We start from the raw sequence: 15,807 nt of genomic DNA, 5'->3' as shown, positions 1-15,807 counted from the left end.
TACTTTTTCTCACAGACACAGTGACTACACCAGCAAAGAGAGGATGAGAGAGATAAGGACTACAGCTACACAGAGCACACTCCAAGAGTCAAATCTACCTCGGACATGGGTTGATCGTCTTCACCCTAAAACAATGGATAGTGATTATTAGCGTTTGACTTAACATAGCTGATCTATTCTTTAGCAAGTCTTTGTTTAACATTCCCACCATACTCTGGCCTTCTGGAAAAAAGAGGACAACAGTATTGTGCATCTATCGCATTCTGGCAACATCGTATCTTAACAGGTCAGGTCAAACAACATCCCAATGTCAGAACTCAAGGCGATACATCCCATATCTGGTGGTTGTAAAGAATAAGGTTCAGTTAACTGTCAGCAAATGTGACTTGATGCAAAAAAGTGTAACTCTGAATATCTCAACAACAGCGCCCCTGGAACCCGAAAAGCCACCATTTCTGTGATCTAAACATTACTTTGCTCATGGTGGCTTTGCCTCTATCTGCAATATCTATTTTGCTTTCATTTTAGTACCTGCCTTAAAAAATTGCCATTTCAAAACATTTCTGTCTGTGCACTTGTCAGAGCAGTTGACATTAGGATATGGTGCTCCGATTAAAAAAAATAAAATAAAATCACATCACATAATTTAGGAAACCTTAATGTGCCTAGGTTGTTCTGTTCATAAAGCATCTTTGGCCTCATTCTGCATTCAAGGCCACAATGCTGCAGCTGACCATGAGGCACTGGGCAGGCAAGCAAGATGCTGCTTTGGTAGATTCCTCATATTGCCAGAGGGGAAGGTGCTAGCAGGACAGTAGCGTGCGCACACACACACACACACACACACACACACACACACACACACGCACACGCACACACGCACCATCTGGGCATAGGCATGTGGAGTCATGTGGTTCAACACACAGAGCATAATAATGAGTCCACCAGTAGCACAGCACCTGGATTAAAAACACCTCCAGGATTTAAGAATTGTGAATGTGGCCTTGATGTGAGCCAGTACTAGTGGACAGCCTGGCTGATATAGAGGTCTTATACTGCTGCCATATTAAATCCAGGTCAAACCAGAGGCGCTGTTGTTGCACACAGTTGAAGCTGCCCTACGTCATGAAAAATGTTGCACGTCCATTATGCCTTGCAAGTGTGGGAACAGTTAGTCATACTCATCAAATACAGCACACCTTGTTTAAAGACCCCAGACTGCCATGTTAACATTATTTTTGCCTTCAACATCACTGGCGACAACAGGACTGGCTATGACAATGTTCAAAGATCCTTATCTATGATTAATGTAAGAATATGTAGGGCTTCCTTCCACGTTAATAATGGGTTTCTTTGAAGAGTTATAAAATAGTTTTACATGTGGAGGAAAGAAGTTATTGTTTCTATCTTACCTTTTCATCTTCGGCTTCTCCCTCAACCTCCTAGAAGATGGAGGGACAAAACAGAAGCTCAGACAGGTCATCTCAGTGCTGTAACTACTTTAGCAGGATAATCAGACTATTTAAAGGCATTATTACCTCTATCAATACTTGTATTGTATGGATAACATAAGAAAAATACAAAATTATAAATATTATTTTTCAAATATGTTCTCAGTAAGAGATTTACCTGGGGTTCCTCCTCTACACCTCTTTTCTGAACAAAAACAAAATAAAAAGAGAAGTTGAATTAGACACAGCTCGTCATGGCAACATCTGACAAGGCTCAGGCTCGTCATGGCAACACTTGACAAGGAAGAGACAACAGACCTCTAGAAACACCATTCGTGCCGATCTACATTAGCACAGGACATCACTCACGGATCAAACCAACCACTACACTATCACTACACAACCAACTACGCCACTACTACAGGGAACAGTATGCCAAAGACTTGACTTGAATGAGGCCGACAGGGGCAGTATTATCATCCACAGGACAACACGAGGCTGCAAACAGGAACACTGGTGAGGATGGAGTTAGGAGGAAGAGGGGGACATTTATGGGAGCGGACCAAGGTAGGAAGTGAACAACATGGGTGACCCCAGCAATCAAACAGTTCTAGAATGTCAGAGGTGAGCGCCAACACAACCAGGAGAACATGGAGAAGGTAGGGAAGGAGAAACTAAGGTTTACAGTCTATGGTGTGCAGAGGAGAGAGGAGTGAAAACACAAACCGCCAGGACAATAGTGAAGAGGGAAAAAGGTGAAGATTAACAGGGGAGTGCACACAGGAATGGGAGGATAAGGGACGTGAAGTCAAGATCAAAGGAGAGGCGACATGAACAAGGGAGGATTGAAGGAGAGAAAGGGTTGATGCAAGCCCAGGGAATGAGACGGAGGAAGGGAGAACACAAAAGAAACACCAATGAGGTTCTAAAGGTTGGGAGCAATTACACTCTCGTCTTCCGCTGCCTCCTCTTCCACTTCCTCCTCCTCCTCATCGGCGGCAGCTTCTGTTGTCTCCTTCTCAACCTCTTCTGCCGGAGCGTCTGCAGGTGCCTCTTCCTCGGCCTCCTCTTGCACTGCGTCCTCCTCCGCGGGAGCTGCCTCCTCCTCCTCCTCCTTCACCTGCTCCCCCTCAGCATGTCCGTTTTGCTCCTCCGTTGGCACCCCCTTTTTCTAGAGGAGTGAAGGGAGGGGCAGCGCGATCCCCAAACGCAAGGACAAAGTGGAGTGGAGGAAGAGGAGAGAAATATCAAACATGTTAGAATACATGACCATCAATATGTGTGTGTGTGTGTGTGTGTGTGTGTGTGTGTGTGTGTGTAGGAAGGGTTGGAGGGAGGATGTTAGGGGGAGATCGGGCACTAGAAGGAGGGGGAGAGAAAGGGAGAGAAAGGTAGTAAGTACAATCACAAACAGCAGGCCAGGAGACAGGATCAGAGACTCCTCCGACGTGGAATGTCTCTGAGTGTATGTGTGTATGTCTATAAGTGCATATATGTGCATGTGCATGTCTCTGTGCGCATGTGTGTGTATATGTATGCATGTATCTGTGTGTACTGTATGTGTGTGTGTGTCTGTCTGTAAGTGTGCATGTGCATGTCTCTGTGTGTGTAAGTGTGTATGTGTGTCTGTCTGTAAGTGTGCATGTGCATGTATCTGTGTGTGTGTAAGTGTGTATGTGTGTCTGTCTGTAAGTGTGCATGTGCATGTCTCTGTCTGTGTCTATCTGAAGAGTATGTCAGAAATTCTCAAGAGCTGAACACAGCGGACTGTACAGACTATATGACATCATATGCCAGCCACCCTCTGGATGTACTCTCATTACGAACTGGAGAGAGGCATCTGTGGTTACAGCAATACTACACTACACAGATTCCAAAAATAATTCAGTGGAAATGCATGGATTCCAGTTGCTGCTACTGGAAGAAACTGGAATCCATGCATTTCCACTGAATTATTTTTGGAATCTGATACCTATCATACCTGTTCATTCTTACTCGTTGCTCGACTTATCGTGACTAAATTCAAGATGGCTGCAAACGCTAAACTTCGTGAAGATACAAGACGATTTATACAGACAGTAAGTAAACTACCAGTGCTTTTTCAAAGTTCTCAATGTCTCGTTTTAAATGTCAGGGCCCTCGGAAGTTTACCAATGAAGTGTGGAGATATATTGAGCCTCGTAAATGGGTGTAAAACAGTGATTTATTTGCATGGCTAGCCCGATGCCGAAGCACCACTATTGAAAAAGCTGTTGGTAGCATCGGCTAACTAAGCCTCCAGATTTTGGAGTGCAGGGGACAAGCCGAGATGGGCTATGAGACATACGTTCACACTCGGTATCATGTTTCAATACACTTGAAACATGATACCATACATGAAATTACAATTCCGGTGCGTCAATATCGCACCGGAATTCTCCTTTAAACTAGTTACTTGTGAAACAATCAAATCAACAAAGTTGAATTTTAACAGTATAATAGAATGCTTTAACAACTGTAGGCCACAACTATGCCATGGACATGCTTGACAAAACATACATTCTAATGTCAACACAAAAAAAAACACAACAATAGATATTCATTATAAGTTAAACATGTAAAAAAGAAAACACATGCAAAGATTATTAGTCACACAACGGACAACATGGCAACAAATGGCCTCAGTCATGACGAACACAGCACGGGAACAGAGGAGGGAACTGATGGAGAAAAAACACCACACAGGTCGCTGGGGTCAAGCATGACTGGACAAAGAGATGATAAATGGTGATAAATAAGTCAGGGAATTACTGTCGAGTCATCATCCAGGGGTTCCTCAGCATTGGTTCCGTTCTGGGAAACAGGTTCTACCACCTGCTGAGCTGCCTGTGCCAAAAGAGATGTGTCCGATTTGATGAGTCAAACCAGATGGACTCCCAAGAGCCCAATGGACTGTTAGAAAATATCAAATCACTTGCCATATCAATGAAAAAAAAATCGACTTCTAACTTTTTAATGAACACCAATACCAACACTGTCAAATTCAGCTAATGACTCCTCACAAACATTTAACCGTCTGTTCAGTTCTTTCAAAAAATGAAAGGAAAAAAAAACCCTCTGCCGTTCTTATGCAACCTTGCCTCTGTAAATTGGAAGCAAACAGAGCCTCGGTCCAAGCCATAAGCAATTCCAGACAATCAGCACATAGCTTCAGGAGGATGATAGGGAGGGATGTCATTTCATTGGCTGTTGAGGTTGCATATCAGCAAGTTTTCACCAGTATTATGGACTTTAATACAGGCACCATATATACTATATTTCCTATACCATCTGTGCAATGCTGAGGGGCCTTATGTGTACTATATTTTCTATAAAGTCTGTACAACGCTGAGGGCAAAATCAAGATTAAGCCACATCCAAACAATCAACACACCGTTCTAATCAAAAACCTTTCCGTATCAGGCATAACCGAAGAAGGGAATGATGTCGTCAATTCTACAATTACAGGGAGTGGCTACAACCAAGAAAAAATTATAAACATCTACACGGAAGGAAATTATATAATATTTTAAGCCAAAAATGTACAAATATGATACAAATATTACGATAGCTACCAAGAGCCTTAAAGAAAACATAAACAAGGGAATGTTGATTAGTTTTGGTCTCACACCGACCTTTAATTGGCTTAGCTACATTCAGGGACATAAGAGTGTGCAGTTACGCATTACCAGTTTCCATCCATAAAATCCAACGGGTTTCTTTCATGATCATCCACGACAAAATAGTTAACTTTAAGTCATACAGTAGATCTTAAAGGCAGCCGTTATTAACGTTATACTTTCCCACTGCATCATTGCCATGCAGTTACAGTAGCCTAGCTGACCTTCTGGCTCTCATAAAACACCTAAACTACTACTGTTATCCAAGGAGTTTATCTTTGGCCCAACAGAGACTAGTTTGCATAATATAAGCTTACCAACTTAAACAAACAAACACAAAAAAACTGTTAATTTTAACTATTGTAATGATCATATTCTGTAAGCCGCTTCGGACAAAAGCGTCTGCTAAATACAATAACCATAACCATAGTTTCTGTGAAGGAACAAATCAAAGACTTTAATATGCATGTCCTATATCAAAAGAGAAAACAGATTATTTAAGAATTAACACATGGCCAGTGAGACATTTAAGATGTCAAACAGCTGATAAGATGTCAAATCATCTGAGGAGAAGTCAAATGCAGACAAACAACATAATAACAACATCAGTGACACAGTGAAAAATAGGATCCCAACCTTAAAGCCAAGTGGAGGTGGAATCCCCAGGAAGGTGTAGACATCGTTGTCTTCCTTAGCATCAAAAAATGTTTCATAGTCCTATAAAATTGAAAAACATCATATCACATCATTCATATTCATATATATATATATATATATATATATATATATATACACACACACCGCCATTAATCCATTCTTTTATTTTATCATCGATCCTATATGTGACAGTGAAGATGTGACATCAGGTCATTTTTAGAACTTTGCTGGACATTCCTGACATCAGTCAGTGGGGTTACATGCAAACAAACGATTTCACTCCGACTTAATTCTTTATTCCAATCTGATTTCACTCCGATTAAATTATTTACTTCAATTAAAAATGTAATGTAAACTGAGTTCTCCGACTGAACTCCAATTTTATAAAATCGAAGAAGATAACCTGGAGAATTTGATTTCACTCCGACTAAATTTGTCATAACCAAATAGTCCATTTACAGATGGAGTTTAGAACATTCTATGGAACCTTACATTGTTGTGGAATGTTATTTGAATGTTCAAAACTCCTCTGCTGAAGGGTAGGCCTACTGGGAATCAGATTTTTACTTGTTCACTTAGCATGTAAACTGAAGTAAAGAGTATAGAAGTATAATATGACACACTGACACACTGTGACACACTGTTCCTGACACACTGTGTAGGCCTATCAAGCACAGATCCTATACTCACTAGTATCCTGGGTTAATCTACTAATGTGTTAGATCAGGGTACAAACATTCCCAATTTAGACCTGAACTAGTCAGGTGACTATAGACACTCAACCTTATGTCACAGTGTTAAAAAACGGGAAACAATTCCAGCATCCGAATTCTAGAGTGCGCCTGAACTCTACACACCCCGCAGTAGCTCTCCTCGTTGAAGATCTGTGGAGGAAGAGGAATGCCGTTCTCTGGCTTCTTTTCTCCAGGGACGTTCTCCCTCATCCACCTGCGGTTCTCCTCGTTGCAGGCGATGTCCAGCTGTGTGTAGTCGATTTTGAGAGCTTCAAGAAAGCCCAGAACATCCTGTTGCTTCTTCTTGATCTGAGAGGAAAACATGTATACCCATTTCGGCCCACTGAAACAAAAGCTATGAAATGTGTGTCTGTTTAATGGCAACTATACTGGATTACCTTCAATGTCTTCCATACATATTCCTTTTTTTTTTTTTTAAATAAACATGAACAGACTGTAGCCTAACTAAGACATAAGATGGATAACATGCATTATTGCATTATTAATGATAATGTTTTTGGTGAAGGTGAAGTCATAGGCTACTCCAAATTCGTTGTATTATTATTCAATATTAGCAATTATTTATTATAATACACTGGTAGGTGTTGAAAGTCAGAAGAAAGTCTGTGTTACAGCTTTGAGTTATTTATTCAATAGTAGGTTCTCGACGTTTTTGTAAGGGATTGCTGTTGCAGGTTTGGAATGTCAGCGACACTGCCGAGATATATAAGGAAACTGGCAGGGTGGCTTCTTGGCTACACGTCTGACCCACAAATTAGTGGCTCAGCCTACTGACAAAACGCTTTTTAAGGTGCCCTACATTTTTCCACATTATGCGGCATTAACTTTTGCCAAACTTTTACCTAAACCAACAAGTATTTCTTCGTGCACATTCCTACATATTGTCCAAATAAAAAACTAGTTTGCTAAATAAAAGTTGCACATGACAAGTGTTGAATTTGCTTACCGCTGTGGATCCCGATGAAGAGGCTAGAAATACTTTAATAACCATCTTGATGTTAGACTGTGATTTGTGAAGAGAGCCCACTAAAGTTCTCTTAAAAGACACAGCCTGTAACGTTAGCCTTCACTCTCGTTAATCGAAACGCACAGGGCAGGCTGTACTGCGTGCATCAACCACACCAACGAGGCTATTTTTGTCCCCAAGCACACCTCTGTGGGATTGGTGAGTTTGGTTCAGGGGTTCACTGGTGACCAAATGATTGGCAACTTCAGCTGTCTGTTGACTTTGGGGACACCAAGTTAGACTGTAACCGCGCAACTCATTATGCATATAAGGACAGAAATAGCCACCAGTGCATGGTCGCGAGTGAACAAAGACGTCAAGTGTTACATTGCAACAATGTAGCATATGCCTAATGTAACCAATGTTCTAAGATCAATGAAGCAACGTTGCAAGTTACTTACCGTTTCCTAACTAACCTACTAGGGGAATTCAACCATCAGGTTTGTTTCGGAGGACTGTTTGTTTTGCCGCATGACGATTGTCGCCAACTACATTTCCCATGTTCCCTTTACAAGAACGCGTTTCTTGTTTCTATGGTAACCAAACCATATCACATAATTTAGGCTAATCAAAACTACGCTCTCCGCTATGTCGCCAAAATACCGTTGACCAGGTGAAAACATATAAGTTAGCGTAGTTTATGTTGTTTATTAGATCGCTTGTTCTTGGTAACTACAGTTCTTCATTGTGCGTTTAAAAATTGTGTATCTTTTCATGGACCAAGTTACTGGTTCAGATCAGTTAGGCTAAATATAGATATCGTTTAAGTTAGGCCTACGGACAGCTAACGTTAACTTAAGTTACCTGGTCTGATATCCTTTCATTTATCTACTTTTGAGTGGCTTGGGTTAAGATCTTGTATGTCTATCAGATGTCTAAACTAAATGATCAATAACACAAGCACTTATCTTTAAAGATGTCTTTTCAACACTTCGATAATGCTGACTATGAAGGTGGACAAGGAGATGCACTTTCCTGCAGTAGGTCTGCTAGCAATTCATCGTCTGAGTCCACCACATCCAACAAGAGCAAAGATCGTGCTTACAGCAGTCGAGGGAGATCTCCAGCATCCTACTCTCAGGATGATTTCGAGGATGATAAAGACACATTCTCTGTGCTCGAGAAATCCCACGCCTCGCCAGTAAAGAAATCTCTTAAGAAAGCAAAACATTTTAATCTCAAAGGTAGGCTAGCCTAATAGCCTACTGCTTCTTCAGAATACAAAAGTGATTTCAAGTGTGTCACTTGATAACGATGTCAAATCAATAAGCAATAACGTTAGGCTCAGAGCCAGTTTAACTCCAATTTAACTTCAAATTAACTTAAAGTAAAAAAAATAGAGACATATTATAGAATATGAAAATATAATGCAAAACAGTGCAAAATATTAAGATGATAAAATGGTCTAAACGTAACCAATAAGAGGTGTGTGGGTGCGGTTACACTTTTTAATTTTGAAATGTTGTGAAGTAGGCCTACTTACAGTGTGTTTATTTATTGTGCCTCAGGCTCACTCTTTCCTTTCATCCTCAGGCCAAAAGCGTTTAGGTGTGCAGCATCCACACCAAAAAAAGAGCCACCGCCCTGGCCGCAAAGCGCCGCTTTTCCCCCCGATCCGGCCCCTGGACGCCGTTGGCCAGCGGGTGGCGTCGGCACGCGAGCACCGCATCAAGGAGCTGAGTAGCCAGGTGTGGGAGCTGCAGCGCCAGCTGGACGGTGCCTGGCAGGAGAACCGGCTGATGCGCCGCGTGCAGAACCGCCACACGGCGGCGCTGCAGCACTTCCAGGACTCCCAGAGCGGCCTGCCCCAGGTATGCATCCCTTGTTTGCCCGCTGTGTGGCTCTGTGCAAGGTGGCAGGACAGTGGTAGATTACGAGGATAACTGGAAGGGGGGAAGACTTGGGAAGTGGATGGTTTGAGCTCAGTGGGTCCTGGTTGTAGGATGACCTGTGTTTGAGCAAGACACTTGACCAACCTGCAATCACTCCCAGTGGCAGAGTAGTAGCTTCTGTAGTCTCAGCCTTTGGCAGGTAGGAGTGAGGCATTGGGTGTAGCCCACAGCACTCAAGAGTTGCAGATAGAAATGTTGCCTAAAACTAGGATCTCAGAGCACCTGTGAAACCCATTTGGGGCATGAACTGACTAAGCGAGTTTCTCAAAGTAAACACAGCAAGACTTGAATTTTAAACTACTGAGTGTGAAAATTGTGTGATTTTGTTGAGATCCGTGAGACATTAGTTAGACAAGAAATCTCACTGTCTCCTTCTTGTCAATTGCTGTCGATGTGTCTTGTTAAACTGCATCGATGTGTCTCCCGCGGCTAACGGGTCAGATTCTGCTGAAGCACGGGAACGAGGTGCACGCCCTCCAGGAGCTCCTGCGGAAGGCGCGGGGCCAGAGGAACAGCATGGCGCAGCGTCTCGCCTCCATGGAGGACCACCTGCGGCAGGCATCCGAGGAGCGGCGCCGACTGCAGCTGCTGTGTCGACAGCGCCATCTAGGGAAGAGAGAGGAGCTGACGCAGCAGCTCAGCAAACTCAGCCTGGAGATGGAAGTCAAGACCAAGAGGATAAAGGTGGGGAGGGGTACGGTGTGGGTGGTGATTCACAGTGTGTTTGTGTCTGTGTCTGTGTGTGTGTGTGTGTGTGTGTGTGTGTGGTCAGGCAGTTAAAAGCAGTCATATTACAGGCCTGTAAATAAATTTATAAATGTGGATATGACACTTAAATGCCAAAATGCCAATCACAGATAATGCCCATTGTATAAATCCCTGTCTTTCAGGAGCTGGAGAGGAACCTTGAGTTGAGCAATGCATGCTCCAGCCGCCACCTGAGCACGGAGATGAGGAAAACTGTGGAGGCTCGAGACCTGTCCAAGTTACTCCAGGAACAAATCGACCAGCTGACTCAGAAGATCAGGGTAGGGGTTTAAAGGGAGTTCTGACTTGTGATTCTAATGATATGAAAATGTGTGTCAAATATATTGAACATGTAAGCACAACAGTTTTCCAGCGTATCAGATCAGTCTTTTGAAAACAAAATACTTATTTCTCTAATTTTGTTCACAAATTCATGTTATGGGGCACTTCACCTGTGCCAAGATAATCCATCTTCCTGGCAGTAGTGACATAAGTGAGTGGGGCAGTCGTGGCCTATTGGTTAGGGCTTCGGGAGTTGTAACCGAAGGGTTGCCGGTTCGATCCCCGACCAGCAGGAATGGCTGAAGTGTCCTTGAGCAAGGCACCTAACCCCTCACTGCTCCCCGAGCGCCGCTGTAGCAAGGCAGTTCACTGCGCCGGGTTAGTGTGTGCTTCACCAAACTCTGTGTTCACTGTTTGCTCTGTGTGTTCACTAATTCACGGATGGGATGAATGCAGAGACCAAATTCCTTATATACACAAGTAGGCCGAGAAACCTGATTTACATTTACATATCAAAAGATGCTGATTAAAAAGCATGCTGAATTCACAGATGCGCCTTGGACAGTTGATAATAAAAAGGCCACTCAAAATGTGCAGTTTTAATAGCACAACACAATGCCACTAATGCCAACAGAGTTGGCAATAGAGGCCGCAGCATTGAAACAATATCTGGGTCTCCATCCAACCTTTTAAGGCATATTTTGACCATTCAAATAAGAAATCCTGACTGTAAACATTTGAAATGCGCAGTCAATTTTCTAATGCACATAGAATTTGACGGAATTAAAGTTGATTGAAACAATTTACTTTGCATTTGTTGCATTTCTACCCGTGTGTTACGGTAGATTTTGCCCACAGGTGATCAATGCTCTTCCCTAGATTAGGAGAATGTCCATTGTTAACTCTGATAACACAGTGGATAGAAACGCACAGTCACAGGTGCAGATACTCTTGAGCCGAATTTTCATGATTGCTCATAGAATATCCTAATGAGCTGATTCTGAATGGAAGGCCATGCATGCATAGTGTAGCAGATGCCTGAATAGAAATGTGAGAGTCCTGTGCGTGTGAGTGTGTGTGTGTGTGTGTGTCAGCTTGGCTGATAACTAATCTGTGACTCTCTCTGCCCGATAGTTCACTCTCCTGATTAGAATCATGCACTGTACCTTTAACACTGAGTGCTGAAATTGCCAGCTAAACACATGTTCTGTTCCTTCTCTTTGTGTAATCATCTGTGACATCACAGGAAAGGGAGCGGGAGTTGGAGAATCACAATATTTACTCACACAGATTCCCAAAGGCAAAGAAAGGTATAGAATACACCACCTATGCGCACCTCTATGGAATACATCACCTCTGTAGAATCATCACTTAAAGATTATATCACCTCTGTAGAATAATCACCTGTAGAATACATCACCTCTGTTCACCTCTTTAGAATCATCCCCTATAAAATACATTGCCTCTGTTCACCTCTGTACTGTAGAATCATCACCTACTGTATACAATCACCCCTGTTATTTAACAAACAAGCAAACAAACCACTTTAAGTCTGAGTCAGTGGATCTTCTGGCCAGTCCATCCGTTTCAGAATCTTGACAAACAAAAAGAGAAGGATTATTTGATTTTAATTTTAAAATGCAAAATCGGAACATGAGAATCATGTAATTTTCCATTTTCTCCACTGGTTTCAGGTATGAAAGTACAAACTGGGAAATCATTTTTTATTTTTAAGATTCATGAGCCCAAATTTTAATTTAAATATATTTGCTTGGCCTTTATGGTAGAAAGTTTTGTTTGCTAGGGAGAAAGAAAAGTTGGTAGCCTCTTATGTAGCTCTATGTCCCTCCCCAGAGGCTGTGTAATATGTCCATTTTTATTTAGGCACCCATGTGAACAGATTTCACACTGCCATGGTGTTTTCCACAAAAGAGGCCAGCGTGTCAAAAGAAGCCCTGTGAAAAGATAATGAAAGATAACAGGTCCTCAGAAACTTATCAGACACCTTCCTGTCTCACACTCACACAACCGCAACACAGTGGCAAAGGCTGTTAGATTCAAGATATTGTAGTTGCTTAGTCCTCTGACTCAAATAACTGCAATATTAATGCTAATGTAGACATCAATAAATAAAGAGGAGGAACAAAGAGAAAAAAGGAGAATAAATGGAGATCTTCAGCAATTGAAAGCCTATACACTTGTTACTTTCAGGGAATAACCTCACAATCTGATAGCTGTCCTTTCTGTGTGTCCAGTGTTCGGACATAACCCCTGGCTCTGTGAATTGAAAACTAACACAGGGGTGCACCCACACACAAAGTGTCAATCAACAGGTGGGTGCTGATGCACAGGACTGAAGGAATGTACATGTAAAAACTGCTAGGCCTGCATAGTCAATGCATGGACCTAAACTAACCTACCCTTATGTACTGTATGCTGTTCATTTTTTTTATTTTTTATTGTGGCCAGAAAATGCTTAAAGGCTTTCTAACTTCCCATGCAAGGGAATACAACTACCACAATGGGTTGGAAGTAAGTAACAGCAATCAACCAAAGTGGCACCAGGCACGATAAGGTCTACGTAGGCTGGCCTGTGATGCATTGTACAGGCCCAAATCGACAGCTGCCCCTCCATGTGTAGGACATAGACTAGGCTACTGTGTGTTTCCTCTCTTCTCATTCTCATAGTAGCCTATTGACATTTAAATATAGGCTTGTGAATCTTCAAAATTGAAGGTGGTTTCGCTGTATGGAATTTTATACATAAAACCAGTTGAGGGGATGTTGTATTTTAAAATGAAAATAAAAACAATCTTTCATTTTTTGATGACCAATTTTTTCAAAAAGGGGAATGTTCTCACATCACCTAAAAAGGGGACTACAGCCCATAACCAAAAAGTCCACCTAAGCTATGGAAGCTAAGTGAGGCTCACCCATACTTGCCTTGAAGGTCATAGATTTTGACTTATGACTTTCACATAACGATATAAATATATATCATTGTTTTTGATAGATAGACAGACAGTTAGTTAGTAAGTACACATTTGTGTAATGTGATCCCTGGTGCTGATGTGTACTGGCGAACCTGTCCCTCTTGTCTTAGGAACAAAAGAGACCAAGGGTATTCAGACTGAGGGTTTCTCACCTCTGCCTTTGGAAGCTCCCAGCTGTAAGCTAGAGATCGAGTATGAGAGCGAGGAGCACCTAGAGAAGCAGAGAAGCAACAGGAGCATGGTACATAGCTTAGCGCTACACAGAATGGGGTCAAAGGTCATCAGACAACACAACACATCACAGCACAATAGTGTCACTGTACAGATTCTGTAACAAGGAGCAGCAGACTCGGCATTCCAGCTGCTCCAGAGCGGACTGGGATGCAGGGGAGATCAGGCCAGATCTGGGCCAGAGTTGTTATTCGAGAATCAATCATTTGAAAGGATCAAATAATTCCACTCAGAAATCCTTAGGGCCAAAACATATTTTGACAGTCAATGTCAGATGAACAGATCTTTTTACAGAGCTTTTATGAACAAAGCTGTCCGAACATACAGAGAATTGTCTTTGGGCGTAGGTGTTGTGGCGGGGGGGGGGGGGTGGGGGACCTATTACAGCCCCAGTATTAATTGTGTGAATGACTTTACTCACAGGACCTCTGTGCCATTGATTTCAGCGAGCTGCAGAAAGATCAAAATGACACGGACAGAAGTCTCGCAGAGGACAGTGAGTCAAAGGAGGGTCCAGCCATTGCTATTGGTAATGTTCTCGTGGTTCAATATCCTAAGATGACATCACTGTAACGCAGTGTGATTAGATCACTGTATTGCAGGAAGATGAGATCACTGCAATGCAGTAAGATGAAATCACTGTAAAGCAGTGTGATTAGATCACTGTAATGCAGTAAGATGACATCACTGTAATGCAGTAAGATGAGATCACTGTAATGCAGTGTGATTGGATCAATGTAATGCAGTAAGATGACATCACTGTAATGCAATGTGATTAGATCACTGTAATGCAGTGTGATGAGATCACTGTAATGCAGTGTGATTGGATCACTGTAATGCAGTAAGATGACATCACTGTAATGCAGTATGCAGTGGGCCTAAAGGGCTGCTGGTGGTGGGAAATGTCACGTTTACATTTTTATCTGCTTGCAACACAGAAATGTAGTTTGGTTAATTAATTCATTAATTTGTAATAACTCATTGTATGTACTGCACTACAAGGTATTTGTTACCCATTTATCTGTTCACCCAGCCACTGAGGGCACAGAGGCAGGCATGAATGAAGAGGAGCAGCAGGATGACAGTGGTGATGATTATGACAATGGTGAAGATGATGATGGGGAGATTAACGACATGTCGGGTCGGCCCCGGGACGCCACCCACGATCCGAGCAGCCCCGGCCAGGCCGATACCAGCCTGGACCTGGACGACATGCTCGGAACCAGCTGCCCGTCCGCCAACAAGCAGACCACACCCCGCGCTCGGCGCCACTACACCTTCAAGGAGACCATCCAGAACCTCCACAGGGGCCGGCCGGCCTACGGGCTCCAGAAGGGCTCCAAGGGCCCGGCCTCAGGGCCCAGCCTGGGCGGGGACAGCGCCCCCTACGAGCCCTCCTTCCTGTCGGGGTCAGCTGGGAGAGCGCGGCCTTCGTTGCGGGAGGACCAGCGGCATGAGGGCGAGGAGGACCCCCGCAGCCGCAAGAGCAGCCTGATGAGGGAGCTGTTTGGCCTGGCAGACGCCGCGGAGCCCCGAGCCGAACGGAAGACCCACGCCAAGGAGCCGCGGCCGCCGCCCACCGTGAACTCGGACTCGGACCGCACGTCCTCCTACGTCCTGGGAGACACGGTGTCTCACATCAGGGACCAGTTCATTATATTTGACTGAGAATATATCTGCCAATTATTATTGGCGGGTTTTTATAATAAAAAATATGTTTTCAGAGACCCTTTACTTGAGCCTTGTTATTTTTTCCCCATTTGTATATATAATATCAAGAGTATAGCAACAAACAAAAGCATGGTAATGCATGTTATTGCATGCGTTATGGTCTGTATAGTATGGTTTATTTTCATTAGGCTGTTGATTAACACTTGTTTATTATTTACTTGTTTATTATTCCCGGCACATTTCCAACAGCGTTCAAAATGGCCCGGGTAACACCGTTACTTAAGAAAGCTTCTCTCAACCCTGCTCAAGTCGAGAACTACCGCCCTGTCTCACTACTGCCTTTCCTATCCAAAGGCATTGAACGAGCAGTCTCCAAACAGGTCTCTGACTTCCTTTCACAGAACAACCTTCTGGATCCAAATCAGTCTGGGTTCAAAAGCGGCCACTCTACCGAAACGCTCTGCTGTGTCTGTAACAGAAGCCT

The 15,807-nt window shown here is 43.1% G+C and overlaps 2 protein-coding genes across 18 annotated transcripts in view; one reads left to right on the top strand and one right to left on the bottom strand.

The window, feature by feature from the left end:
- The window catches only part of sh3bgr (SH3 domain binding glutamate-rich protein), a 17,440-nt gene extending 9,804 nt beyond the window's left edge, over positions 1-7,636 (bottom strand). For 2 of the 14 annotated variants that reach the window (XM_048265475.1, XM_048265476.1), the window contains exons 1-8: positions 7,448-7,636; positions 6,604-6,789; positions 5,726-5,806; positions 4,242-4,316; positions 2,398-2,622; positions 1,630-1,656; positions 1,413-1,442; positions 99-125 (exon numbers count right to left, since the gene is read on the bottom strand). In XM_048265475.1, coding sequence (XP_048121432.1) covers positions 99-125; positions 1,413-1,442; positions 1,630-1,656; positions 2,398-2,622; positions 4,242-4,316; positions 5,726-5,806; positions 6,604-6,789; positions 7,448-7,492 — 696 coding nt within the window. In that variant the 5' untranslated portion in view covers positions 7,493-7,636. The remainder of the gene's footprint in view (positions 1-98; positions 126-1,412; positions 1,443-1,629; positions 1,657-2,397; positions 2,623-4,241; positions 4,317-5,725; positions 5,807-6,603; positions 6,790-7,447) is intronic. The other 12 variants (XM_048265481.1, XM_048265482.1, XM_048265487.1 and 9 more) reach the window with 10 other exon arrangements.
- Positions 7,637-7,799: 163 nt separating this feature from the next.
- LOC125308849 (lebercilin-like protein) lies at positions 7,800-15,379 on the top strand. Of its 4 annotated transcripts, none has more exons than XM_048265465.1 (10): positions 7,800-8,120; positions 8,424-8,691; positions 9,041-9,318; positions 9,841-10,083; positions 10,290-10,427; positions 11,675-11,738; positions 12,684-12,761; positions 13,532-13,662; positions 14,076-14,148; positions 14,686-15,379. In XM_048265465.1, exons 2-10 carry the CDS (start codon positions 8,424-8,426, stop codon positions 15,318-15,320), a joined length of 1,908 nt encoding a protein of 635 aa, XP_048121422.1. In that variant the 5' UTR covers positions 7,800-8,120; the 3' UTR covers positions 15,321-15,379. The 4 variants fall into 4 exon arrangements, with proteins under 4 accessions (XP_048121422.1, XP_048121424.1, XP_048121421.1 ...); XM_048265464.1 differs by having other exon boundaries at positions 7,806-8,120; positions 14,076-14,181; XM_048265466.1 differs by lacking the exon at positions 12,684-12,761 and having other exon boundaries at positions 7,885-8,120; positions 14,076-14,181.
- Positions 15,380-15,807: the final 428 nt, after the last annotated feature.

The sequence above is a fragment of the Alosa alosa genome, chromosome 15 (genome assembly GCF_017589495.1).
Source record: "Alosa alosa isolate M-15738 ecotype Scorff River chromosome 15, AALO_Geno_1.1, whole genome shotgun sequence".
Lineage (NCBI taxonomy): Eukaryota > Metazoa > Chordata > Actinopteri > Clupeiformes > Clupeidae > Alosa > Alosa alosa.
The sequence above is the reverse complement of the archived record's forward strand: the minus strand, read 5'-3'. Positions and strand labels throughout refer to the sequence as shown.